The sequence below is a fragment of the Sparus aurata genome, chromosome 1 (genome assembly GCF_900880675.1).
Source record: "Sparus aurata chromosome 1, fSpaAur1.1, whole genome shotgun sequence".
Classification (NCBI taxonomy): Eukaryota; Metazoa; Chordata; class Actinopteri; order Spariformes; family Sparidae; genus Sparus; species Sparus aurata.
The window spans coordinates 21,177,035-21,204,948 of record NC_044187.1 but is presented as its reverse complement, the minus strand read 5'-3'; the positions used below and the strand labels follow the sequence as shown (position 1 = coordinate 21,204,948).

Below are 27,914 nucleotides of genomic sequence, written 5' to 3'. Positions count from 1 at the left end.
ATTCATCATCTGGAGACCACTAAAGGTCAGGAGAAAATTGTCTCCCAATTCACCAAGTAGATGCTGAGATATGTCACTGGGTCACTCGAAACTTTGACCTGCTGTTGGTGTTACATAGAAGTCAGAGGATCAACAAGGTCACAGGGATTCTTCCTCTAGGGACCATGAATACCTCTCCAAAAGCAATGACAAGTCCATCCAATAGTTGTGGGGGCATTATACTAATAAAAGAATGTCATCCCCATGGTAGCTCGAGAGGAAAAAGTCAAAGGGGTCACCTAAGTCAGTGGGAGACAACCTTTGGGGATCCATCCAACAAATGTTTATTTCAGTCTGGAACAGAACAAAGTGGTTTGACTGACATTGCCCCCCGCACACTGTCAATAACAGACCAAAAGACAGCAAATAAAATTGCAGCAGACATGTCAAGTAGAATATTTGAAACTGTTTTATTTTCAAATTGACCAAGAGGGGAGAGGGGGGGTTATAGTGATAGCAAACATTTTGCTTCAAAATATTGATTATTATTACATTTGACTTTGGGGTAGATAAAGGAGCACAGTTCAAGAGCAGAATAAGGGGATATACATACTGTACATACAGTACAGGTAAGCATAGCACTGTTTTACACTGAATACTGGTGTTCTTAGCTTTGTGTGTGTACAGTATTATACTAGAACTAGGACTCTTTAAAACCAAATTGTGTGGTAGAAAGGTGATGTGTGTATCTCTGTGGGGGGGGGGGGGGGGGGGCTCTCTGTCTTGTCTATGGTGTCCCATTTCATATATCCTACACCTAACTTTTCAACAGCTTCAAACTCTTCCAACCGGAAAATATTGTTGCCAAAAAAAAAACAGAAACAGAAATGGTGAAACATTCAGAGGTTCTTGTACAATGCGAAGCCTGTAAATTAGATTGTGTTTCAGATTCTCTATGTGGATCTGAGCAGTGGCAAACATGATTTCCATTCACACCCCTTGTTTTTCCTTCATTACAAAGCCTGTCAAAAGGTTCTCCAGAATCAACAGTTACAACATCCATTTGTCTCTTTATAACACCTTTACATTCTTTGGGCTGGGTATCAGTGACACAAACTATAAACATTTCAACATTACCCTTTACAGTGATGCTTTAAACACAAACTAGTGTATAGAGGATCTAAATTTTGCTATGTGATGGGTGGAAGACAGTAAGACCCTCCTGTAAATCCTCTCTTCTATTCTTTATTTGTGGATAAAGTCAAGAAGAGGATTTGTCACCGTTTAGTCACAAACACACACACACTGCCAACCTAAATCAAAAACATATCTCAGAGGGTTACCATTTAGGACTGGTCTGATGTAGAGTTGTTGTGATAAGTGTTTGATGAGCAGTTGGTCCACACATCCATTCTTTTTTCAGTCACACATCTGTTTCCATATGAAAATATAATGGGTTACAGTGACGGTGAACATGCATACAAACTCTCTCTTTAACACACAACATGTATTCAAGTTGAGCTGTCCCACACACGGGCTTTGCAGAATACTGAGCCCAACTGGAGAGGAAGTTTCTTGAATATTACAATTATCTTTTTTATACTGCAACGCAAGAACTGATTGGCTATCGCCAGGGGAAAGCAATACTGACCCCCGAGAGATACAAAAAGTAGGATCAAGAAGAGGAGACGCTATATTCACATATTCACACACACACGCACATACACACACACACACATATACACACACGCTCAGGCTTTACTACACTCGGAGACAAAACAACACATTCTAAAAGCTCCTTTGCCAACCATCACACTTCCCCCTATCCAAGGCTTTTCTGTTTGATATGGCTTACAACTGTAGTAGAGGGGCTGAGCACATTACCATCTGTATCTAGACTGGCCTTGTACACAGCCCTGGATTTAACTGCTGTTTGAGAACTGAGAGAGATTAACTACACTGCATGAGGGTTTCTGAGGCCTAGGTAGAGAAAGAAGGATGAAACACTGATGAGACAGAAGACCATGGTTCGCTGGTACAATGAGGTCAATCTATTCCAATCTGAATGGCTAAAAATTAGTTTTCTAGATTTTCATTCATCCCCTTCAGACAACCCCTCCCCCTTTATGGAAAAAAAAATGCATATTTGTATTCTCTTCGGAGGCCGAACCCTCCCTCCGTACTATTTTGATAAAGAAACAACAGTGACGTCTCTAAGAAATCTGGGTCAAATGTGATTCAATCACCACACCCTGTATGACACTTTGGTCTCTGCATCATCACTGTCTAATTCTTCCTGGTCTGATTCCAGACTGAGGCAGAAGCAAAAAACTTTCCACATTCCTGAGAATACAAGTACCGTCCAGCAACTCCAAACCCTTACTAAGTCAATTATTGTAAGACACAAGGGGCGACAAGCACACACACACACACAGCAGACACTCTCATGCACACAAAGGTTGTACTCCCAAAAACACACACTAGCTCACAGAATCACACCACGGATTACAAACAACTAGGTCTTGACAGTGATTTACTGTACACAACCACATCAAGTGCTAAAGTTTCATTGGGATTGAGGATATACTGTTTGTTACGTATAGGGCTCTCTGACTGTTAAAAAATAATCCCTACTATATACACACGCATTAACTTTATTATTAGGGGTAATATCTTGTTGGAAAATATATATACGCCTTTGAATAGTCTGCTCAAAATAAAAACAACATAATTGAGTATGTTATTGGCACTTGGAATCACTAAACCCGTTACACGTACAGTGATCATCCTGCGTAGAATTCAGTTAAGCTGCAATCTAGTTTCTTGCCAAACATAATGTGTACTTACAAAGTTAAAAAGAGCCATTTTCCTCTCAGAGACAGTGTTTAAAAACACAACTTCCACGAAAAAAAACAACCCCAAGCCCAACCATTTTTTTAAACAAACTGAGAGAACTTTAAAGCCTTACTCTGGACTTTCTTTTTTTTTTAGAGAGAGACAGAAATGGGAGGAGGGGAGGTTCTGAGAGAGCATGTCACTGCTCTGTCTTTGACCATAAAACACTTGAACAAAGTAAAAATTCATTTTTCAAAAGCGACTAATAAAAGCTTACACAGTTATTCTTTCCATGCAATCATATAAAATACTACATTTCTGTTTCCTGTTAGGCTATATTGGATATTTACAAGTTTTTCTTTATCATACAGTAAATCTGTACAAGGTCAGTCCTCTTTGACATGCCTTAAAAAAAAAAAAGTCTGTTGTTACCGTGTTCTGTGGATTATTGTCTTGTTTCTAAGAAGACTACAGCACCCTCACACTTCCTCCTCTGCTGAGGGAAAAGGGGATTTTAATCCATCCTGTTGCCATGCTGACAATGCTTGATGAGTTCCTTGGGGACTCACAGGCTTTCCTCTTTCCTATGATTTGTTTCTTTCGGATGGAGGAAGGGAGGGCAACGATTTTGGGAGAAAATTAAGTTTGTCGACAGCCACACAACCAAAACAAATGTATGCAGCGAGCCTGTAAGAGTTTCACACGTTTTCCTCCAGACTTTACTGGGGTTGGCTGCTGACACTGTCAGTCCTGTGTGATGTGGCTTTCTGCTGTTTCTGGGGCTGCGGTTTCAGCTGCTGCTGGTGCCTCTGATGATGAGATTGTTGCTGCTGCTGTTGTTGCTGCTGTTGTTGCCGTTGCTGCTGCTGCTGTTGTTGTGGTTGCTGTTGGTGCGTTGCCTGGGTGAAGGTGCCCTGTTGTTGGAGAGGGAAAGCCGCCTGGAGAATTAGCTGGGTAGACTGGTTACTGTGGAGAAGACGAGTGCCCTGAAAGGAAAACAGTGCAGGAATATTATTACTACATAAATAAAACATATGAATAACTAGATATTTTGTCAGGATGTCTAGTTGAATAAATGATGTTTGCTGTCCTCTACTGATACCTGTAGGAATTGCTGTTGTTGCTGCTGCCCCTGCTGGCCGCTTTGAGCCACTACAGCTGTCTGGTTCTGGCCATCAGGCTGACCTTGGGGTGGTTGGGCTGCTTGCAAAGTCAGGGTCTGGGTTTGCCCTCCCTGCTGAATTGACACAGAAGTTAACAGAGAACAACACAGAAGGGGCATACAAAAATTTAGATTTGATTTCTAAGAATTCTCTAAATAAAAAGGGAGCTATACACCAATGTTACAATACTGCAGTTGTTTTTCTGACAAAACATCTTCTAGTCTTCTGACCCGTTTCAGTCAACTTTAGGCTTCATGGACTTTTTTGCTAAATTTGAGTCAAATTTGTTTTTAATTTTAACCTTCCTGTGACTGCTTTCAGACCTTGACTTTAAAAATGTATTGCTGTTTTCTTTAAGAAGACTAAATCTCCATTGTCTTCTTTTCATAGCTAAATATCAGCACCAAATACATAAAATTGTTCTTTCAAGACCTAAAAACAGGGGTTTTGTTTAGTAAAAAAGCCAATTTCCCCCGACAATGCCATGCTCATTATTCCATTTTATTTAACACTTTCACACTATAAGCACACTCTGTCAGCAGTGAGCAGCTGGCTGGTTATGTGCCTCACACATGGTCGCTTGGATCGACTCAAGTGTGTTGGTTTTTATTTCTGATCTTAGATATAGTTTCATTAGTTGCTATACGACTCATATGGCTTTGTATTTACCTGCTGACCACCGAAGGGGTTGTACGCAGTGACCACCTGTCCCATGAACATGGAGGTGGGCACCATGACTGCTCCACATGCCATCGGAGCTGTCACAAGCTTAGTCACCAGCTGCTGTCCTGCTGGGAACCTGGAGAAAGTGAAAATGAGAAAGGGGAAAAGAAACAGAAGGAATAAATACTTTATATATCATATTAGATATCCACTATTCAGATGTTCCTAAACAGCTTGGTTTCATTCAGAAGTTCTGTTCAATAAGGAGCAGTATTTCTCCATTTATCAGTTTAGGTTGTCTGCCTACCGGATCTGTCGGTCCTGGGTGAATGTGGCCACGGCGGTGCCTTGCTGTGTGTTGTTCTGCGGCAGGGTGGTGCTGATCTGTAACACGTTTGGCTGCCCTGGCTGGGAAATCATCATGGTGTTGTATAGTGGAGCGGATACAGAACCCTGGTTCTGGGGCTGAGCCTGTGGCTGAGGTTGCTGGGGTTGCTGGGGTTGACGTTGGGGCTGGAGAGTGGCAAGGAGGGAGAGACATGACATCAATTTCTTTATAACAGACTTTTATGTGTATTTTGCTGAACTAGATTAATACAAGTTAAAACCAAAAATGACAAATAATCAAATTAATATTAATATTAAAACTTTATAAACACCTAGTTCTCAATATACTTAATGAACAATATTTTCACAATTATCAAAAACTATTTCAAAATATACACAAGTGCACCAACATCCTTTTGGCCCAAAATAGTTCAGAATGTTAAGTGTTATGTGTTTTGGTTTATGAATAGTAGCAGTAGGAACAGAGCGAGAGCTTTGATAACTCGTTTTTATCCTAATATTTCCGCTGCCAAAGTTCTCACTCCTTGTTATCTCCAATTTGAACAGAGTCCAATTATCATTTACCAGATCTCAGTCCCTCAAATATCCAGAAAAATCTCAAATAAATTCAAAGTTGAAGCTCCAGCACATAAGGTAGGCGGGGCCAGCAGATTGCAATGAGGGCTTGAAGTCTTGCTAAAGGTTATAGTATGTGTGCTTTTGATTCATGAAATTACACTCATGAAGTGATCTGTGTTGCCTCTGTTACCCTGGCTGTTTTTTCTCTGGACTGCTGATCTATCTAAATGTTGTCATGCAATAACGGAGCATGGAAGATGTCTATAACCATTCACCCTGAAAGCAGTACTCAATACTCCGCTGTTACCGATACTATTATGTGTGATCTCTCACATGTTTGAACACAAACAACACGCCCTGTGGCTCTTCCTGCCGACTCAATCGATGTAAGCATTACAACTTCAAACAACAACACTGTGTTTGTGAAATCTTTCACATATGTGTGGCCACATGTGACCGATGGTGTCAAAAGTTCACACAAGATTACATGATCACAAGACCCAACCTGCGGGAGCTGCACGTTCGTCGCTCCACCCTGCTGCTGCAGCAACATCTGTTGGTGTTAAAACAGTAAATGTCAGGCCTCAGTTGTTCACAAAGCATGCAGTTATTTTTGTATATTTCTTCATCTAGTTTAAATGTGTCATTAAATTAACAATAAAAAAGCATAATTTACTCAGGGTTATTATTTTTGTCATGGTACATATTCAGGCAGTTTAATTACTGTTTCCTCTGAATAGCATAAAAATAATACATAATGCATGAGTCAAGTCCTGATCTAGGTCAGGCAGAGCCAGGTAGAACACAGCAGACAAAGACAAGCACAGCACACCTACTGAGCTTTTCAAAAAAGAGGACAGGTTGCGTGCTAGTTTGTTCAAATAAGCGATATTCCGAATTTCGGAAAACATCAGGGGAGAAACCATGAATACTACTGCTAGGCTCTTCACTGTTTTCACACTAAAGGGACTCTTTTTAAAAAAAAAAGTTAAGTGTGCAGTTATTCCTAGTGAGTGAAAAGACACCTTTTCAGTGAGCGGATGTAGCTCTCTGGTTTAATGTTTTAATGATATTGTTTTCTTTTGCTGCATAAGGTCAGGTGCAGTGTATATACTTTTATATTTTTTTGTACATTTCTATCAATCAGCTCTTGAGGACAAAAGAAAGATAAAATGAAAGAAAAGATTTCAGGTGGTGAGGAGTTGGTGCACTGCATTATAAATATCCCATTTGAGACAATATTCTATAAACTAAATCTAATAAATATATAATGAGCCACCGCCCTACAAACATTTTACACAATAAAATCCTTGGTCTTACCTGTATGCCCTGTCCCTGGACTCTCTGCAGCTGCTCTTGGATGTGTCTCAGCTCATCCTGCTGCCGCTGGATGTTGGCCTGGATCATTCTGGTCCTCTGTTCCAGCTGATCCTTTAGATGCTGCATGGCATTCACCTGCGCTGAGAACTCCATCACTGGCTGTGGGTGGAGACAGAAACAGAATGGTTCACCTACTTTGGCAGTACTGACTAATGTTCATTAAGAAAAACCATGGCAAAATAACCGACATCTCCACAGTAAGGCTGCATCTAATGATTAGCTTTCTTTTTTTTCAGTCTGACTATCATTTTCTCTATGAATTGATTCATATGAAGTACTACAAACACAAGCAGTTTTTAACCTTTTCAACCGCCATTCTCACCTGTATGTTTGTCTGTAGCTGCTGTGGTTGTTGTTGTTGCGGTTGTTGTTGTTGTTGTTGTTGTTGCTGTTGCTGTTGTTGTTGTTGTTGTTGTTGTTGTTGTTGCTGTTGTTGTTGTTGTTGTTGTTGCTGTTGTTGCTGCTGCTGCTGCTGTTGTTGTTGTTGTTGCTGCTGCTGTTGTTGTTGTTGCTGCTGTTGCTGTTGTTGTTGTTGTTGCTGGGTGATCATACTGGGGGTCACACTCTGGTTTGTGGTCTGAGAGCTCATAGACTGTAAACATACACATAATCAAGGGAATCATGACAACTGGAGTGTACGGATTTGTTGTATTACATTTCCCTAACCACAATGTGTTATGAACCAGCATTAACTAAATAAATTGCAAAACTCGATTTGTGATACTCGTCGTCAAAAAAAAAAAGAAACAAATTTCAAAACAGAAAGTCAATCAAGTCTCACCTGGCTGCTGATGGATGAGCGACGCTGTGATGTCATCTCCATGGTAGAGGCCAGTGACTGCCGAGGAGGCGTGGCCGTGTCTATGTGTATCTTGGAGGCCGTTGCTGCAGATACAGAATAATAGATGAGCAGGAGGGACGATGATGGATCATCTTACCACAGAGCTTTGTGAACAAATGCGTCACCGACTCATCTTTAAAGTTTTATGCCAGACTATCAGTGATTAACATAATGACTGTGCATGCGAATGTGTTTGTGTGTGTCCTTACAAGTGCAAGTGTTGTCAGAGACATGTGATGAGGACTTGCGGGAACTCCGTGAGGAGGTTGAGGGTGTTCTGCTGCGGTCAAATCGCTCTAGAGCCTCCTTGAGGCTGGACGTGTTCAGCTGTGACTCGGAGCCCGAGTCCTGACTCTGAAAACAAATGAGCAGAGGAAAAATACACTTTACAGGCAATCCTTTAAAAAAGCTCAAAGGCAGGTGAAATTGAAAGGACTGAGCAATACAATAAATGATAAAGTTTACACCAACAGAAATTACTTGTGCTTTATTTACAATACAACCGATGCATAGCAATTCTAAGCTACAAGATGAATAACCCCCAAGACATATTTTTACATTTATAACTTAATCAATGTGAGATCAACAACCATACTGGTAGAGTTGTATGTGTTTGTGAATTCCATCCAAAGTTTGATATTGTTCTCATCTTGAAGTAATCACTGACTAAAGGGATTTAGATAAGATCAGAGAACAACAGTCAAATTATTAGAGATTTGTAGTGGGAGAAATGTAAGTAGACAGTAGCAACTCATTGACAGAAATGAGTGGACAATACATTTGGACAAAACAGGCTTTAGACTTCCTGATCAATGAGACATACTTTAATGTATTTGATACAATAGTTGCTCCTAATAAGGCCATTCATTTCATGAACTGAATGAATTGTTAAAATTTCAGTCAATCAATTAATCCAAGTATAGTTACATGCAATGGTTCTCAACCTTGGGTCAATGATGACCAGGAGAAAAGCATGAAGTGAAACTAAGCTGAATCAATATGAAAACAAACAAACAAGATTTTGCTGATGCCATCATGTTGACCTGAATATCAATACATACAACTTGGACCTGTTTTTTTATAAGCTGCTTCCCCTATCATTGTTGATAATTAATACAAATTGTGGGATATGGGGCATTAACTACTTTCTGCTTCTGAGGAACCATGGCACTTGATAGTTAAGTTTGTGTGTTAGCCGGGCTTCAACAACAATCTACAGATTCACGCAGGATATGTTTTTACAGTTTCTTTTCCATAATTGGCATATAGTGATTCCTCAGTGATTCTCATCATGGGGATTGTGCATTTATGAAAACAGAAGAGTATAGACCATTTCTACAAGTAATGACTTACCTTATCTGCAGTAACTTCTGGATTAGACTCTTCAATGCCAAGCTCTCTGCGCTGCTCTGCCCTCACCTCTGCATAGCTGCATTTAGACAAAACAAGGGATATTTTAGGAACAACTAGTGAAAAAGCAAGAAGATGGTGGCTTTGGGGACAATTTCTAAATGTTGTACCATCAGTAGCAATATCATGGGTGTACAAGAAGCCCTTTTTAAAATCACAGAGTTAATAATAGTCTGGAAATGTCTGATCAAGATACAAATAAAAAGCAAAGATGAGTGAGCATTTAGCATCAGTACCTGACTACCGTGTGTGTGCAAACAATAAACTCAGGCCGAGAGTTCCACTGGTGATAGGTGATGTAGTAGTGTGTCTGAAGCCAGATCCACTGTTGACCTTTAGTCAGGAAACGGTAGTAACAAGACTTCCCTTTACCGTACTGCATCACTAAACAGGAGAGAGACAGACACAGAGAAGAGATGTTAGAAATGAGTTTTTTAAAAAAAACGCTTTACAAAAATATCTTAATTTTAAGTGTATAAATCTGAGCCCTCACAGTGTTCATGACACTTTGCCAGTGTCTCCAGGTCATCCACATGGTAATAGTCGTACCCTGATGTTCCCAGCACCTCGAAAGGCAGGTAACCTATGATTGGTGGAGCTCTGGAAAACAGAAATGGCCTTCTTATAAATCACACTAACACACAAAAAAAGAAAGTAGGTCCTTGTGCTCAAACATTGAAGTGACAACAAAAAAAACTGGTGCAATTTCTTATATCTCAAAGGAATATTATATGAATGTAAAGTATTTAGATCTACTCTGAATGGCCAACAACAATGCAGATTATGTCTTGATGCAGAAAAGTCAACAATCAATTATTTGAAACCCAACTATCTAGATCATGATCGCCTGTAAGGCTGCTTTCTGGGTTTTGTTGAGGATGGCTGAGCAAAGATAATGGAAGTAAATTCATTGGTTTTTAATTGTTCTAATTTTAATTGTGGATTATTACAAATATAATTTCCCTATATTTTAAAAGCAGCGCGCAGTACTCACACAATTAAAAAAAAAATTGTGCAAAGATATCAAAAAATGTTATGCATCAAGATTTATTTTCAACCGTTTTATAATATCATGTTTACCTATGGTCTAAAAAGAGGAACTTCCATTCTAGACTGTGCCTAGAGGTGAATTCTTCATTGGGCTCCTCCACTGTACACATCTCCTATGAACATAAAAAGAAAAACAATGTATATTAGATCAAATGTTTGATTAATGACTGAGTGTGGTTTTACTTTCATGTTTAATTGTGAGTGTGCGTCTGTGTAGAACAATACCTTAATAAATTGAGGTTTGGCCAGCCGAACGGTGGCTACAAAGCACACCTGGTCATCAAACGCAGGTTGTAGTGAACGCTGTAACACCCCTGCTAGACCATTCCTCGTCGTGTTGGGAACTACACAACACAGAGCAGAGTTTGTCATTGCAAAGCTTGTTTACTCTGTGAGTTAAGGAGTTTATATTGTGGCTCTGTAGGTAGGGCGTGTCATCACTACTCTTAAGGAGTGTTTGTTTGACTGTTGACACAAAAAGCATGTACATTGTCCAGTTCATACTGGTGCACTTTCCCATGAATATGTAAGCTAGTTGTGTGAAATAGTAAAGAAATTAAAATGTTAACTTTCAAGTGACTGTTGCCTCTCTTTATCACTATTTAGCTACACATTCTCACAGGAAGTGTTCTTTAAATAACTGAAATAAATAAACATCGCTATTTTAGTGACATACCATTGTTGAGGGACTTGAAGTTGCCTATAAATTTAACATATTCATAGACAGGGGGTTCTTTGGGGTCAATGGCCCCTCGCAGCATATGGCAGCAAAACTCCATGTGGTTCTTAGCTGGAGACGAAGGGGAAAAACAAGTTAGGTCAAAAGTCAAAGTCAAGTCAACATGGGTCATGTTTCATGGAGGTGGAAGGAAGTCAAGACAAAACAGTGATAATGATACACAAGCAACATGCAATAAGCAAGCCAGTATTTTCAAACCTTTTCTGTTGCTGCATTACGCTGTACTAAAAAATTGTTTCGCTATTCCAGTCTAAATAAATAATAAGCTGATCGTCAGGACATAAACTAAACTATCAAAATTAGCCACAGAGCTATGAAACCTTAACACACATCTTAATCTATTTATTTTCATTGAAATTCATCAGAGGTAATGTTTTACTACAATAAATTTGATAAACGTGTTTATAATTCCCAAAAGAATCAAAATAAGTAATTTTCTTGGTAAATTAAGGCTCCAAAACACATTTATATAAATAGAAAAATCAGATAACAGCTGAAGGTACAGACATAAATGTTAAATTGAATGATATTCCCATTTAACCACAAGAACACAATATGATATTGATGTAATATGACTCTCGTGTTACTGACTCTTCAAGAAATCTGTGCTAAGGCTCTCTGGGTCAGTGGGGTGCGTAGACAGAGCCTTGTACACCTCGGAGTGTTCCCCAATTGGCAGGAAGTTCAACATATTCTGGTCCACCAAGTCTGTCTGTGGACACACACACACACACACACACACACACACACACACACACACACACACACACACACACACACACACACACACACACACACACACACACACACACACACACACACACACAAATCAGAAGAATGGCCAAACCCTTTTTTCTGCATACAAAGGTCATCACAACATGTTTGATCTGAACCACAGACGCACAAAAAACCCCTGCTAAAACGTGTTCTACAATACAGTAGATGACTAACACATACCAGGGGAAAGACCAAACCAATGTCACTCACCGGTAAGTGTTCTAGCAGAGAGGTGACACTCTCAGAGACGTAGAGAATGTTCCCATCGGTCATTATTGCTATAAAGAACCCATCCAGAGCCTGAAAAGCAAGAAAAAATCAAGTAAATATCTGTCACAATTATACACTTTTAAATTTTAGAAACAAAATTTCTACTCCAATTAGATTTGTTGAGGTGAATTTTGAATTAATCTTGACCCTGGTCATGAAAAATCTACCACAAGGGTAAAAAAACACACCTGCGTTGTCACCTTACAGAAAGATTTACAGTGTTAAATGTGACATGTCTGACCTCCAGCATGAGCTGGGTGAACTCCTCATTGCTAAGAAATGGAGGCTTCCAGTCCTGTCTGATCTCACTCGACTCTGACTGGGCTGCGATCTCTGATGGTGGAAAGAAGAAAGCAGATGGCATTTTTAAAGAAGAACCTCAATTCTTTACAGAAAAAGTCAAGTGAGAGAAACCTAGTGAGTCAACAAGACATGAACGATTCAACATGGAGTCACAGCAGGCAATAACACAGGACAACATGGTGCAAAAACAAATTAACAGCACAAGGCTCAGAATAAAAACAAGGTAGTTAAACAGAATACGAGATAACACAGTGCACCATGGAAGTGGCAGCTGACAGTTAATTATCCCAGACAACACTGATAAGAGCTTGGATTAAAAGGCAGAGTAACCCACGCGCAGTAATTAAATGTTTCAGCATAGGAGAATCCTATGATCCATTAAGAATATGAGGGGGAAGAAGGTAGAGAATGTAGGTGTAAAGTAGCTCAATCACAGAAGTATAAATCATCATAAATTTAATCAACATTTCAGTCAAAAGGTTAAAATTAATCAAAGTGTAACAGTCCCCATGTCTCATTAAAGGTGTTATAAAACAGGGTACCTGTTCCTTTTAGCAAACTAAAATAATGAGTGTAAACAAACACTGACAACAGTGTAAACAAGGGTGAATGATAAAACTAAATATAGACGTGTGTCCACCATTTGAGATGGTCAAAACAGGAAGTCAGGTGAGGATTGTAGAGAGCCCTTACCTTTGTGTTTACACAGGAAGTCGATGCTTTTCTGCAGGATGGTGGACTTGTCCATCTTCCTGGTGTTGCCAGGCAACATCGTGCCGAGTTCCTTGATGAGGACATTGAACTGGTCTCTCCGTTTCTTCTCAGACTTGTTACGGGACACACTACAATCAAAACCACAGTCTGAAATTAGATTCTAAATGATCCAACAAACGCAACATTCATTAAAGTCAGTTATGACACAGTACGTTCTCTCACAAGTATGCAAACCCATCTTTAAACTTAAATTGAATGTTTGTTAATTCAACATGCTCAGGCCTACTCAAGATACAATCCTTCAAATACCACATAATGCTTTATGAAAAGTGAATTAATACAAATTGTATACATATATTACAAGTGGTATCAATGTAGCATCTTTATATCCTGCTTACCGTTTTGCTTTGTCCTTTTCATCTTCTTCCATCAACCCATCGAAGATGCTACAATCATCCCTAAGGAGGAGAGAAAAACATTAACATTGTGTTATCCTGTGTGTGCATGTTTGTTGGCAGCTTGAAAGCAGATAGGTATTGTTTATAATAGTCAATGACGGATGTTGGTTAATTGGAGGATTCCTACATGCCAGGAGCAGGTTTATTTTTGGGTCACACAAAAAGAGAGACAGAGGAAGGAATGTGTTGCTCTTGCCAAGAAGGTTATGAGTGCATTTGTGTAACAGGGCTTGATCATGCATACGTTTCAGTAAATATGGGTCAATACAAATAGGCCTACTTTCATTAGTGTGGAATTGCGATTCGATAATGATGGTGATAATAAAGATAATAATAATAATAATAATAATAATAATAATAATAATAATAATCGTAGTAGTAAGAGGAAGAAGACATGACAATGCACACAATTACAGACACAATGTTTTTGCAAACCTATATCTCTGAACAGTTGTTGTACCTGCGTACTCATGTATAGTTTGTGTGTGTGTGTGTGTGTGTACACGTGTATGTGTGAGTGTGTGAGAGTATGAGTGTGTTTGTGTGCATTGTGGCATACCCTATGCTTGATGTCATGGTGGCTGCTGATCAGGGCTGTGGTTGCAGTGATTTGCTCTTTAGGCGTGAGGTAGGCATTTGGAAGACCACCTGAAGGGACAGAAAAATAATTGGCTATAACTGTATTGGCTTATCATTATTAAGAAGCACCAAAGATTGACATTAAAATTAAGATTCCCATTCCTAATTAGTTGCTTTCATTTTAACACAATTGTAACTGCATGCATGTGCATGCACAAAAACATCTTGACAAACAGGTTAACTGGTCAGGTTTGGAAACCAGCCAAGCTTTATCTAATTATGTGAACTTGACAGTTCTTGTTGATAGATGCAATAAAAAGTATGTCTGTGTTTGTAAATAGCCAGACATTTGTAATGTTTTTTATTGAAATTATCAGCGTTCCCACTGGGTTACACTGGCTTGTTATGGTGGCTTCTTCAATACACAACTGATGTCAATGTAACTGAATGTGAGATATAGAACACAGGTCTGAAAAAGACCATATTTGTGGTCAGTAGAACATCATAACATATGTTTCAACACGAGATAGGGGACATGCATATGTCTAAATAGAGTGTTATTAGATTAACTCAATTAGAAAGAACAATCTGCCGAGCAAAACTTAAAAACTATCATAAGCTAAATTAAGTGCATCACAATCGAGCTCTGTGTGTATGCGTGTGTGGTCGTTTCTCACCCCAATGCAGCTTAAGCACGCGGTCAATTGACGTCTTTTCTCAGGGGTCATAGAAGGGACTTGGGGTCAGAGAGGACTCTATGGTCAACTGACGTTGAGGTCATTAGGGTCACGAGGGGGCACCAGACCACAGGAAAGACATGGTGTTCAACCAATCCTATGGGAGAAACAAGAGCAGAAAACTTGGGTCATGTGGGGTCATCAAGACAATTTGGGGGCAGTTTTTAGCAATTTTCCATTTTTACAGCCATGGAGTCTTTTCATGAGCTACCAAGTCCAATTAGGCAAAAAAACATCTCGGCTGTCACCTCAATTACTGCAAGAAAAACTCAAACATTAATTTTCTTCATATTTTCTGAAAAATCTCTCAACCTACCAATTTTTACTGCTGTTACATATACCATCATATACTGTGTGTTAAAAATTGCTCACATACACAATCAAGTTTATATTTTCATATGTCAGTGTAGCAGGTCATGTTTACTTAGGCTTAAAAGCAGCTTCAGCAACAGACTAATTCAACCCCGCTGCCTTAAGGAACGGCACAGGAAATCATTCCTATCTGGTGCCATCAGACTATACAACACTCACAGAACAAAACACAAAAGACACACATAACTATTGCTCTTTGTATTATTTCTGTACATAAACCTGCATCTGTACATAAACCTCCTGCAACTTTTTCTCTTGCATCTTATGTTCCACTTACCTCAACATTTAACTTTATTTACCTCAATATTTCTATTTTATTTCATAACTACTTAAGCATTTTATTGTACATAGTATTCTATTGTTAGGAAAGTTATATGCTATTGTTTTTGTTGCATATTGTATATAGTATTTTATTGTTTCTTACTGCTTCTATATTTCCCCTTATATTTTTTATTGTATATGTACTGAATGTACCTGCTGCTATGATGACCTAACTTTAATACAGTTATCTATCTATCGATCGATCGATATCTATCTATCTATCTATCTATCTATCCAATCCATCCATCTGAGCCATCAACCAATGAAAATCTTTTAACCAATTTTAGTGAGTCGATTATCATATTCAATTGGACTGTGCTGTGAAAAAGTGTACAGTTGCGTTCAATTTGTTAATTGCAAACAACTTATTAATAATTCAAAATATGAATTAAGACAGCTGAATGGTCTGGGAAACCAAGGTATTACACTACAAAGTCTTTTCAGTCCAAATAAAATACATCAATGCAGCAAGGACAACCTGGACTAAAGCAATTATTGTGCATACATTATCAGTGCTACAGAAACTCTTTTGGAGCACAGTGACCCAGTTATGGAAAAAGTGGTGATTAAGTATTTTTTTTAAACTTACTTTCTGGAATGTGTCTTCGCAGGCAAAACTAGCCGTTTCAGAGCCGAGCCTTCCAGGCACTGAGAAAATGTGCACGTGAGAGCCACACCTCACCTGCAACACAAATAACCCACACTCATTTACAAATGCACCATGGGCTCTGTGTGCACTATTTAGCACGCATGCAAATTGGAGAGATCCAATAGGAATCTAATATGTTGGTTGGTGCAAGTTAAAAACAGGAAATAAGGGTTACAATTAATAATAGTTTGGTCAATAAATACTTAAATAAATCTTCAATTTGCTTGTTTTGCCTAAATCCACAATCCAAAACCTACAGACAATAAATACTACTGTCAGATTGGGCCTGCATCTGGAAATGATTTTCATCCCCAATTAATGTGGCATTTAGTTTTCCAATTTAATAATTGATCATCTGTTATAAATGCCAGAAAATTAAATGTCAGAAAATAGTGTAAAATAGCTGTCACAATTTCTTGAAGCTTAAGGTGATGTCAGAATAGGGTCCAAAAGATATTCAGTTTATTATTTCATAAATTAATCGAAATACAATTAAAATCACACTGTGGCTAATTGCAATATCCAATTATCTGCTTCTACATCTGCTTGATAAGGGTATCAGCACTGGCAACACAACATTATAAGGAAGTTCCATAGAGACAGCTTAACAATCTTGTGTAAAGTCCAGATGTAAGAAAAACATTTTTTGGCCCTATTGTGCAGCCCTTATTTTTTTTTCATAATCTATTCATCAACCAATTACTTTATTACTTACACATTTTCCCATCACGTAAGATGACAGTCGAAATACTTGTATTACTCTCACATGAGATAAAAAAAAAAAGCAGTAAATTCGCACAAATGACAAACTCAATATAGATAATTTTCGCTGATTTATCTGTTGATTATTTTCTTGATCAATAAATTAGTCTTAAAAAGTTGCTCAAACCCATTAATTGATTATCAAATTTCATCTAGAATTTCATAGATGACAACTAATCCATTTATCAGGGCAGCCCTAGACTGGAGGCATTTTTCTTTAAAAAAAAATAAAATGTGTTGATCAATCTGGTAACAATCATAGGTGAACAGTTTAACGATGAATTCAAACAACGCCAATCACACAATGGCCCACGTAGTACCCCAAAAAACCCAATGTAACATGATGTCCAGTAAAATATGACAGTATACAGGAAGGTCACTGGGTACAGGAAACCCTCTGGATAACATTATCACCAAGCTAGGATATCTTATTCTACTAACTTATGTGGAGAACATGGTGACATTTATGCATTTTGTTAAACCATCGTCAGGACCCCATAGTGATCCTGGGTCTATACTTGGGAAAGCACTGGCCTGATCTACAGTCTTCTATTCCTGATGGCTCGTAAGTGAAGCCTCGTTACAGAGCTTCTTCAATGGTCGATTCTGCCCACTGTAACATTAACTACACCATTGCTAATGAATCAACACCGATATGAGCAATATGGGCCGGCGGAGACCATGCAATACATTCGACCTAAATATTCATTAGCTATCAGATAGGCTCAGTAACATTTTAATATACCTTTTAGTGCCACAGGTGTTCGTTATACAACCGTAGGAGAGCAACCCATATAGCTAGCTAGCAGGCTAACTAAGCTTGCTACCGAAAACTGGCCGTTTAACCCAGATTTAATGCCGTTACTGTCCTCGTTTCCTCCCGCTACACTCGCCAACACCGAGTGACACACTTATGGCAGGTAGAGCATTTCGCGGTTTGTGAGCCAAACGGGAGGAATATCAGCCTCTATTACGGCGAGCTGGCGACGAGCCTCAAGCTGTCACGCAACAACTGACATTGAAGACAAAATAATCCCTAAAAATGTTACCGTTGGTGCTCAAACACCGCGAGAAAGCTGAGCCTTTAACATCCGCGCGGGGCTCGAGCCTGGCGAAATCCCACAGAAACACAAATGTCGGTCGCGGAGAAATGTCTTAAAACCAGCGACGGTGGAAACATTTTCGCGGCAGATGTATGTACACATACACACACACACACACACATACACACAGTGAGCGAGAGAGAGAGAGAGCCCCCTGGGCGCACACATACACACACACTGACAGGGATCCGCGTGCACGCTCGTCCACTCGTACACATAGACACAGGCTGCTCTGAATGTGGGTCACTGGGCCTTGCTCTCCCTCAAGCGTGCGGAAACAGTCCCGAAGCCTCCTCTGCAGTCCGACCGCTTCCGCACGCTAAAAAAAACAAAAACACCGTATAACGACCGAAAGAGCCGTGCTATTTCACTACCCACGACCCCGACGGCTTCGGATATGCATTAAATAATCCTTACCTTTCCGAATAATCGACAGTAGCCCCCGTGTTTTGCGTACTTGAACGTTGCATCGAGGTGGTGGGGGCCAGGAGGGCTGGGGAGAAAAACAGGAGGCCTACTTCATATTACGACGTACAGTCATGCGCAATGGAGCAGTGGGGCGCACTATTTTGCAAGTACAGTAGCAGCGAAAAAAAAATGAGGGGATCGCTGAGTGATTTTCAGAGGAGAGATGACTCCGCGGGTTTTTTGTGGCTTTTCCAGACGGACCGGTCCACTGACTGTCGGTGTCACGTAGTGTTTGATACGATCGAGAATTTTAAAAACAAATGACAAGGTAGCGCAGCCGCGTCCCGACTTGCAAAATAATGGATACTACACCGGATATCCATTTAAATCGTATTTTTCATTTAACTCTTGGCCTAATACTTCGGGTTGAAATGTTAAAAGGCAAACTGTCTAAATGTTGTCAGCATTATTTTCATTTGCATTGTTGACATCACCATATTCTTTTCAGGAGAACACAGTTTAGGTTGCGTTGAATGGACTGTGAATGTGACATTGGACGGCCGCCAGGACGGTGCAGAGCAGGGTAGGGATGGCCCTGCCTGATGGTAGGGGGTTTCCCCTTTTATCGACATCCAATCAGAAGCTTTACAGACCGTGACGTTGTACCTATACAACGTCGAGGTTCCCCTAAACTCACAATATGGTGAATTTTAACATTATAAACGCTTTTTTTTTGACATGATGTGGGATTAAATGGTTGATTAAGATTTTTGTTAACATACTTTTATTCGAGTGATATCAGTCTCTCAAATGAGATAAAGACAAGCAGCAAATCTTCACATGAAGTTCCATCTAGGTAATTTTCACTGATAATCTTTTTATTATTTTCTTTATCAATTGATTAGTTTTAAATAGTTGCTCAAACCAATTAATCGATCAAAACAGCTGGCGATGAATTTAATGATGACAGCTAATCATGGCAGCCCTTGAGTGAAGGCATTTCTCTTTAGAAAAGTGTTGATTAATCTGGTAACTTCTGAATGACATTATCACCAAGATAGGATATATTATTCTACTAACTTATGTCGAGAACATGGTGGCATTTATGCATCTTCAGGACCCCATAGTGATCGTGGGTGAGCACTGGCCTGATCTACAGTCTTGTATTCCTGATGGACACCAAATCTTTCCTACCTGGTGCCATCAGACTTTATAATGCTCACTCCAAAACACACATAATTTTAAATTATTATCACTGTAAATAGAACTGCATCTTATTCTCTTGCACATTATGTTCCACTTACCTTTACCCCACAATACCTCAGCATTTTATTTTATATTATTTATCTCAATATTTCATTTTATTTGATAACTACTTAAGCATTTTATTGTATATGGTACTTTATTGTTTCTTATTGTTTCTATATTTGCCCTTATATTTTGATTGTATTTGTGCTATGATGACCTAATTTCCCCTCAGTGATTAATAAAGCTATCTATCTATCTATCTATCTATCTATCTATCTATCTATCTATTGAATCAACTCTGATATGAGCAATATCGGCCAGCGGAGACCATATAATACATTAGACTTAAATAGCCATTAGCTATCAGGCTCAGTAACATTTTAACATAAAATCCTCCTGACATATACATCATATACTATACTAAAATTAATGTGTTATTGCTCCAAACAAAGTTTACAACCCTGTTCAAAGTAAATACGACATTCATAAGTAAGTTAACATTAGAGGAAAGACTACAGGCTGCAGTAATATTCACTCGTATCATATTGTTCATTTTCTGTGTGGACAAGAGAGCTTTATGTTATCAGGAATTGCATAAATCATATTTATATTTGAGGAGAAAATAAACAAGCTACTGTCTAAGTGTTGCCAGGTTACAGCCTTCCAGCAAAGCTGACAATGCAACCTTCATTTACAAGCACTTATACCTTTATTCAAATCATTCACGATTAAAAATATGCTGATCATAGATAATTATGTGTTGTGCCTTCTTAAATCCATAAAAATAAAAACACAACAATAACTTGATGGTCACCAAAGTCAAAAGTCAAAGTTTTATTACAGTCCAACATCACAAAGCAAGCCTCAAAGGGATTTAAATATATTAAAAGCAGCAAACAGACAATATCAGGCAAGACACACAAAAAATATGAGAAAGCATTGATATTATATTATATAATACTGGAATATCCATCCATCCATTTGAATCCGCTTATCCGGGGCCGGGTCGCGGGGGCAGCTGCCTGAGCAGGGACACCCAGACTTCCCTCTCCCCGGATACTGCCCCCAGCTCTTCCGGGAGGACCCCAAGGCGTTCCCAGGCCAGCTGGGCGACATAGTCACACCAGCGTGTCCTGGGTCTTCCTCGGGGTCTCCTCCCGGAGGGACATGCCAGGAACACCTCCCGAGGGAGGCGTCCCGGGGGCATCCGAAACAGATGCCCGAGCCACCTCAGCTGGCTCCTCTCGATGTGGAGGAGCAGCGGCTCTACTCTGAGCTCCTCCCGGGTGACAGAGCTCTTCACCCTATCTCTAAGGGAGCGCCCTGCCACCCTGCGGAGGAAACTCATTTCGGCCGCTTGTATCCGGGATCTTATTCTTTCGGTCATGACCCAAAGTTCATGGCCATAGGTGAGGGTCGGAACGTAGATTGACTGGTAAATCGAGAGCTTCGCCTTTCGGCTCAGCTCTCTCTTCACCACGACGGACCGATACAAAGACCGCATTACTGCGGCCGCTGCACCGATCCGTCTGTCAATCTCACGCTCCATCCTTCCCTCACTCGTGAACAAGACCCCAAGATACTTAAACTCCTCCACTTGAGGCAGGAACTCTCCTCCCACCTGGAGGGAGCAGGCCACCTTTTTCCGGTCGAGAACCATGGCCTCGGATTTGGAGGTGCTGATTCTCATCCCAGCCGCTTCGCACTCGGCTGCAAACCGCCCCAGGACATGCTGGAGGTCCCGGCTCGAAGGAGCCAACAAGACCACATCATCCGCGAAAAGCAGAGATGAGATCCATTGGCTCCCGAACCAGATCCCCTCCGGCCCGTGGCTGCGCCTAGAAATTCTGTCCATAAAAGTAATGAACAGAACCGGTGACAAAGGGCAGCCCTGCCAGAGTCCAACATGTACTGGGAACAGGTCTGACTTACTGCCGGCAATGCGAACCAAGCTCCTGCTCCGGCAGTACAGGGACCGTACGGCCCTTAACAGAGGGCCCCCGACCCCGTACTCCCGGAGCACCCCCCACAGTATGCCACGAGGGACACGGTCGAATGCCTTCTCCAAGTCCACAAAACACATGTGGACTGGTTGGGCAAACTCCCATGAACCCTCGAGCACCCTGCGGAGGGTATAGAGCTGGTCCAGTGTTCCACGGCCAGGACGAAAACCGCATTGTTCCTCCTGGATCCGAGGTTCGACTATCGGCCGAATTCTCCTCTCCAGTACCCTGGAATAGACTTTCCCGGGGAGGCTGAGGAGTGTGATCCCCCGATAGTTGGAACACACCCTCCGGTCCCCCTTTTTAAATAGGGGGACCACCACCCCGGTCTGCCAGTCCAGAGGCACTGTCCCCGACTGCCACGCGATGCTGCAGAGACGTGTCAGCCAAGACAGCCCCACAACATCCAGAGACTTGAGGTACTCAGGGCGGATCTCATCCACCCCCGGTGCTTTGCCACTGAGGAGCTTACGGAATATCTATATAAAATGAAAAGCATAAACTATAGCTCTGCCATCGTATATTAGTGCAGCACTTGAGATGGTCTGATGTTCTTTCTAATAGGGAGAGACAACTAAACGTATTGGGTTGAATGATATGCAAAAAATATCAGGGTGCTAATATTCTGACAGGTATTTTAATATGAGTCAATTTTTGCATCTTATTTTCCCTGAAACAAAACGTAGGAAGGATGATAATGTGATTTTGCTGGGGTCAACCATGTTCCCCAAAACATCTGGAAATTATCATTTATAGGCTCTGGAATCTCTGTAGCACCTCAATACCTTTTCATGGTCTGTTGTGACACATTTGAACTTCAACACACAAAACCGAAGCTCCTGTGATTTGGATGTTGCATCTGGCTATACTGCTATTTTTTATATTTATAATACTCTGATTGATTGTTCAGTTCTACAACATAATTGTATTATGTCCAGCAAAATGCATATGTAAGTCATAGTTAATTTATAATAAATAATACTAATATAAGAAGAGGGACATATTATGTTCTGCATGTTTCATAACTCTTGTTGTTTCAAGACAGGCCTAAAAGATTCTGGTATTTTGAAACATGATATTAGTGCCATATTTCTCATAAGGCTTTTTTTCTGTGTGAAACCCAGTCAACTCATTTCGTGTCATGTCTTACAAAAATGGCTGCTGGAATTTAACCATGACTCATTGCCAAACTACATGCAATAGTCCTACAAAGAGGGGGTTCAGGTCTATTCCCCATGATAAACTGTTGGCTGCATGAAACATGACTGTCTTCACCTCCGTTCTCTACAGTCATAGCAAGTACAAAGCTAAGCGATGCGAATCAAACAAATTGCATGATAAGATGCCACCAAAAATACATTTCTAGCAATACAAACATACTTACAATGGCATTGCAATGCAAGCAAGCAGTGCTGCGTTATGTGATACATCAGTTATGTTCGAAGCATCACAAAATCAGTGTAACTTTTGGCAAAGACCTCTACATAAACTGTTTAAAAGCACATCTTTTCAAATCCAAAGTAGCCATAACAAAAGCCAATTGTCAAATCCAGAATCTATATGTTTAAATGAAAACAGCCTTCCTGTTTTAACACTCCTTATTCCAGCCTTGGACTTTTTTTTTTTTTTTTTTAATCATGAGTTTCGTTCTAGTTAGCTGAATATATAGCAGTAGTAACCTCGTTAATTCTTGTTTGGACTCATTATACCTCTGCACCGTCTTAGAGTTTCTCTCTGCCTCTGATTTCTTCCTTCAGCCTCCTTCCTCTCTGTGAACTCCACACGCCCCCGCGTTTTTCCTCTATTTCTCCATCATCGTTTTCAGGTCTCTCCCGCTTTTTCTGGATTAACCGCTATCTGCTTCTAAAGGATTCTCCCCAGTTTTTCCTATCCATTATTTTCTCCGCCTTCTAATCTTTCCTCCGCTCAGCAGTCCTTCCTGCATAATCTGCGTTACTCATTCCTTAATTCATCTCCACACGCTGGTCCTTTTTCACTTGGCACCTTCTTTTCACATCTTCTGTTGGTTTGTTCCTGCCTTTTGCTTTTCTTCTCCCTTTGCTTCCTCTGCTTTTTTCCGTTCTTGATCATCTGCATCCTTTATGTCTTCCCTCCTCTCCTGTTTCTCGATAATGTTTCAATACTTCTATGAGACATTTCTTCTCACATCTTCATATTTGTCACCCCCAACTTCATCAGTTGTTCCAGAATTATATAGATATTCTCCTCATCCTCGCTGCAAGGTGGCCTGACTTTATTCCTGAACTCTGTACAACTCCTCTTAATCCTCTTTAATCATGCATCCCTCTCTTTTCAAACTCCTCCCATCTTGTCTTATAATAGTATTATAGTTGCTATGTGTGTGTGCATCGTACTGGCTTTCAGAGCTGCTCTCCTGTATGTTTCCACAGACTGCAAAGTCAGGCATAACAGTTATGCTCACATAAATCATTACAAGAATATTTTCTTACAAATACAGATGACATGAAATAGGAAGTCAATTACAGCCTCTTTTTTTTTTTTTTTTTACATCCCACCACATATTACAAAAAAGCTACTCTCGTGTGCCAATGTTGGGATTCCCCCACCTAACGTACAAAGAAGATACCTTTCAGCGCACATGATGGACAATTATGGGGTTAAAGTGTATGATAAGTAAGTACAACCAAACCTCATATGTTATTAATGAGATTCAACACTTGTATATTTCCTTCCCTCTCTACTTCCTGCCCACTTGCTCGTCTTTCCATCTCAGATGCAAAGAGCCTTTCAAGTGAACACCCACAGAAACCATCATCAACAACAACAACAACAACAACCATAAAGCACTTAGCTGTGGAACGACCCCTCTTTGTTTTCATAAATGTGACAAATCCAATGGAGCCACACTCTTTCCTGCAAACAAATCAGATCAGAGCAGTGGTCTGGTTCATTCTGGGCCGCTTTGCTTACAGAAAAAAGTCCTCCCGCGCTTCTGACCTTGCCTCAGAGATATAATATAATGTTCTTTATGCTTTCTCGGCACATCTATAGCAAATTGTCTTCTGGAGTCACGATCGCTAAAGAAGTGTAGCATCCATTTATGTGCTTGTAAAATCCCTCTATTTAAGTGCTTCACCCCGCTCGTACCTGTTCTCAGAGATTGAATTATAACAGGGTAATGGAAATCTTGCAGAGTGCTGTGGGACATCCTTTTCCCTCACAACAACCGTTTAATCACAGTCAGGGCACTGTGCCACATTATATATCAACATCTATATGTGAGTGAGTGGAGACAGTAAGACCGTGGAAAGAAAAAAAAAAGAGAGAGTCAATGTTAGGGGAACATATGACCATATACAGGACAACTGTATGTGTATATGCCATGAGTCAAACCCACTCCACTGAAGTAACTAGAAATTAATGAGTGAAATCCATATTTGCAGGAAACCTGGGCATCATAATGGATCTTAATTGAAGCAATAAAAAGCATAAAATGATGAAGACATTGGCCTTTAATTGCCCCTCTCCAACTAAATCCCTCCAGAGCAAGTTGGTATGACGGCAGTACTTTAATGAAGGATTAACAGTGATCATCAAACATTACTGCTGCAGAAGGGAGTGTGTGTTTGTGTGTGGTACAGTAAGGGCTCATTTCACGACAACCACATATTTTATGCGGTCTGACCAGTGGAAACACCCGCACGTCCCTCCCCACCTCTGCCAGGTCTCAGTGTTGTCCAGTGTCAGATCCCAATTATCTTTTTTTTCTCACCTCTTTGTCTCCTGGTCCAGGGATGTCGTCTCTTCTGAGGGAGGAGATGCAGAGAGTTTTATTCCGACCTGGAAAACAGAGACTGGTGGAGTTTATCGAGATCGAAGAGCCGACGCATGGAAGACATTTTCTCTGCGCCTCAGGTAAACAGCTGTTTTGTTGCAGTTATTTCATAACATTTTTGTATATTTAGTCAAATGTAGGCAGTTTTTTAGGGATTAACATCTATTTTGTATGTAACATTTCTAAGCTTTATGAAGCAATTTTTTTTTATCATTTTGGATGTACAGAATCTGAATATGTCCCTATACTGTTGTATGTAACAGGCCGTGTAAAATCTAAGAGGCTTGAAATAAGTAAAAACATTTTTACTGCAGATGAAATGCCTTTCGACCTTACTTTGGGGAAAAAAACACTTTTGTTACTTCCCTTTTTCTGCAGTTGCGAAAAACAAAGTGGTGCAGCTGAGTATAGTGCGATGTCAGATATCTCAGACAACCTTAAAGTCTGGATCCAAGAAGTCTCACACCAAACGCTCATGCATACAGGAGTGCTACAGGAGGGCGGAGGTCTGGTCCCTGCAGGACCTGACTCTTATTGACGGACGGGACCCTGATGTGGTAATTAACCAAATCTTGTTACAATTTCCATTGCTTATTATTGCATAATTCCCAAGTGTTTTCTATAGGAAACATGAACAATAGATAATCAGTAAATAGCATAAGATATTAAAATCTGATCCTTTCTTATGACTAAAATGGGCTCTTTGTCACACTTTTACTGTGTATAATTCTGAAAGCCTTGAATTAATTTACTTCAAAGTATAATTTCACATTGTAAATTCTGCATTAATTTTTTTTCATACATGTTACTCTCATGTTGTCTCGTGTGGACCGAAAAAAGGAATATCAACTGTCTTTCATCTGGTACCAATATAAAACCAAATAAATGAAATGTAGAAGGACAAAAATAGAGTTACAACTAAGCCTATACCTACAGCACAGTGCATATTTGTTGTCAATTACCTATTTTAATAATGTGACAATATGGGTTATGACCAAGAAAAAAGAATCATTAATTTAGGAGGGTCCGAACAACTTTATCTGAAGCGGTCAACCAAAATTCATCTCACTAACAATACAGTTTTCTCAGTGGCAGATCAACCATTAAGATGCAAGCCACTCTTAAAAGTTGTAGCAGATATTTTGTGTGCTGGAGAAATTAATTCACGTTTTTCATCAACAGTATTATTCCATATTTATGCTTTCATCTCCCGTGAACCCGTTGGCTTCCATACATCTTGATCTCTCCCTTTCCTGTCAGATTTAGAATTAATTCTAATAAATTGAGTGGACATTGTGTTGAATGTGATATATTTTTTTCCCTTCATTTAAGTAATGCTATCTCTGTTTCCTCTGGCTCCAGGACGACCCCTGTTTCCTGCTGCACTTTGACAAGGTGCGTACAGTGAAGGCCGTCAGCTGCTCAGCCAAATACGCCTTTGTGCGTGCCCTAGTTGCTCTCAGCGATCAGCACTGCCAGAGGTCACTGAACCTGCAGAACTTTGACTGGGCCTACATCAAGCCCACTTCTTTCTACTCCAACAGAGGAGACTGTGTAGTTCTGTCACAGATATGCTTCTATGCACTCAATTTAGTGTGTCTGTCCATGTGTCCCGTGCCCCTGGATGCATAATGGTATGACACAGCGACTGTGTGTACGTGTGTTTGTGTGCGTCAATTTAGGTGTGTGTATTTATAAAACTGTTGTGAGTCAGAGATGTGGAAGTGAATGTAAGCTTGTGGCTTCCTTTACACTAATAAGGCTTTGATGAGTCACACACCATGAAAATGTATTTTGCATCAATACTCCGCTGAATGTATCTCAAATAAAACAACTACAAATTTCTTGCCTTTCTCTGCTTTCAGTCTTCTCAAAAGTAGAATTATCATGTGGTGTCTCAAGTCTCAACTTTACTTTGTAAAATAATGTAGATTATTCCTATAGGAGCTTTTCTGTTGTCCTCTCGGCTTGTCAATGTTAGCATGAGCCTGAATGTGGACCCCAACTGTACTAGAGAGCAGGAGAGATTCAGGGTTTACATAATACAGTTATATTAACACACGGAGTAAATTTTATGGGCTGATTCAATATATGTTGAACTCAATATATTAAAGGAACACTGTGCAGTTTCAGGGAATACATTTTAATCAGAAGAGAAAGATGACTTTTTTTTGCCTAAACAAACTAAATAAACAAAGTCTCTTAATTGTCGTGACAGAATAAACTGAATGAACAAACTGACCTTAAAGGATAATACAATTTCATACCGTTTTACTTTGTTTATATGTGGAAGACCCTGCCACACCTTGGACAGTGCCGCTGTTCTCGGAGGACCTTATTTTCCTCCAAGAACAGCTTGTTTATTAAGTTATAGAAAAAATAAATATATTTGAGTTTGTATATATTGCCTCATTAACACTGGATATA

At 40.0% G+C, this 27,914-nt stretch overlaps 2 protein-coding genes across 12 annotated transcripts; one reads left to right on the top strand and one right to left on the bottom strand.

The window, feature by feature from the left end:
- Positions 1-306: 306 nt before the first annotated feature.
- clockb (clock circadian regulator b) lies at positions 307-18,645 on the bottom strand. 6 transcript variants are annotated; one of them, XM_030414131.1, is made up of 24 exons: positions 18,429-18,580; positions 16,087-16,179; positions 14,745-14,901; positions 14,048-14,136; positions 13,429-13,488; positions 13,010-13,158; positions 12,255-12,346; positions 11,954-12,043; positions 11,558-11,678; positions 10,904-11,017; positions 10,453-10,571; positions 10,258-10,340; positions 9,671-9,777; positions 9,414-9,561; positions 9,121-9,196; positions 7,977-8,121; positions 7,708-7,811; positions 7,249-7,518; positions 6,867-7,025; positions 6,052-6,099; positions 4,948-5,153; positions 4,647-4,776; positions 3,917-4,051; positions 307-3,800 (listed from the first exon to the last, which is right to left on the bottom strand). In XM_030414131.1, exons 4-24 carry the CDS (start codon positions 14,062-14,064, stop codon positions 3,534-3,536), a joined length of 2,640 nt encoding a protein of 879 aa, XP_030269991.1. In that variant the 5' UTR covers positions 14,065-14,136; positions 14,745-14,901; positions 16,087-16,179; positions 18,429-18,580; the 3' UTR covers positions 307-3,533. The 6 variants fall into 6 exon arrangements, with proteins under 6 accessions (XP_030269991.1, XP_030270027.1, XP_030270000.1 ...); XM_030414167.1 differs by having other exon boundaries at positions 3,534-3,800; positions 3,917-4,048; positions 18,429-18,582; XM_030414140.1 differs by lacking the exon at positions 18,429-18,580 and adding an exon at positions 17,958-18,090 and having other exon boundaries at positions 3,534-3,800.
- exoc1l (exocyst complex component 1 like) lies at positions 18,002-27,332 on the top strand. Of its 6 annotated transcripts, none has more exons than XM_030414189.1 (5): positions 18,020-18,101; positions 24,225-24,325; positions 25,445-25,567; positions 25,866-26,044; positions 26,850-27,332. In XM_030414189.1, exons 2-5 carry the CDS (start codon positions 24,304-24,306, stop codon positions 27,117-27,119), a joined length of 594 nt encoding a protein of 197 aa, XP_030270049.1. In that variant the 5' UTR covers positions 18,020-18,101; positions 24,225-24,303; the 3' UTR covers positions 27,120-27,332. The 6 variants fall into 6 exon arrangements, with proteins under 6 accessions (XP_030270076.1, XP_030270049.1, XP_030270086.1 ...); XM_030414199.1 differs by lacking the exon at positions 18,020-18,101 and adding an exon at positions 19,035-19,122; XM_030414216.1 differs by lacking the exon at positions 24,225-24,325 and having other exon boundaries at positions 18,002-18,101.
- Positions 27,333-27,914: the final 582 nt, after the last annotated feature.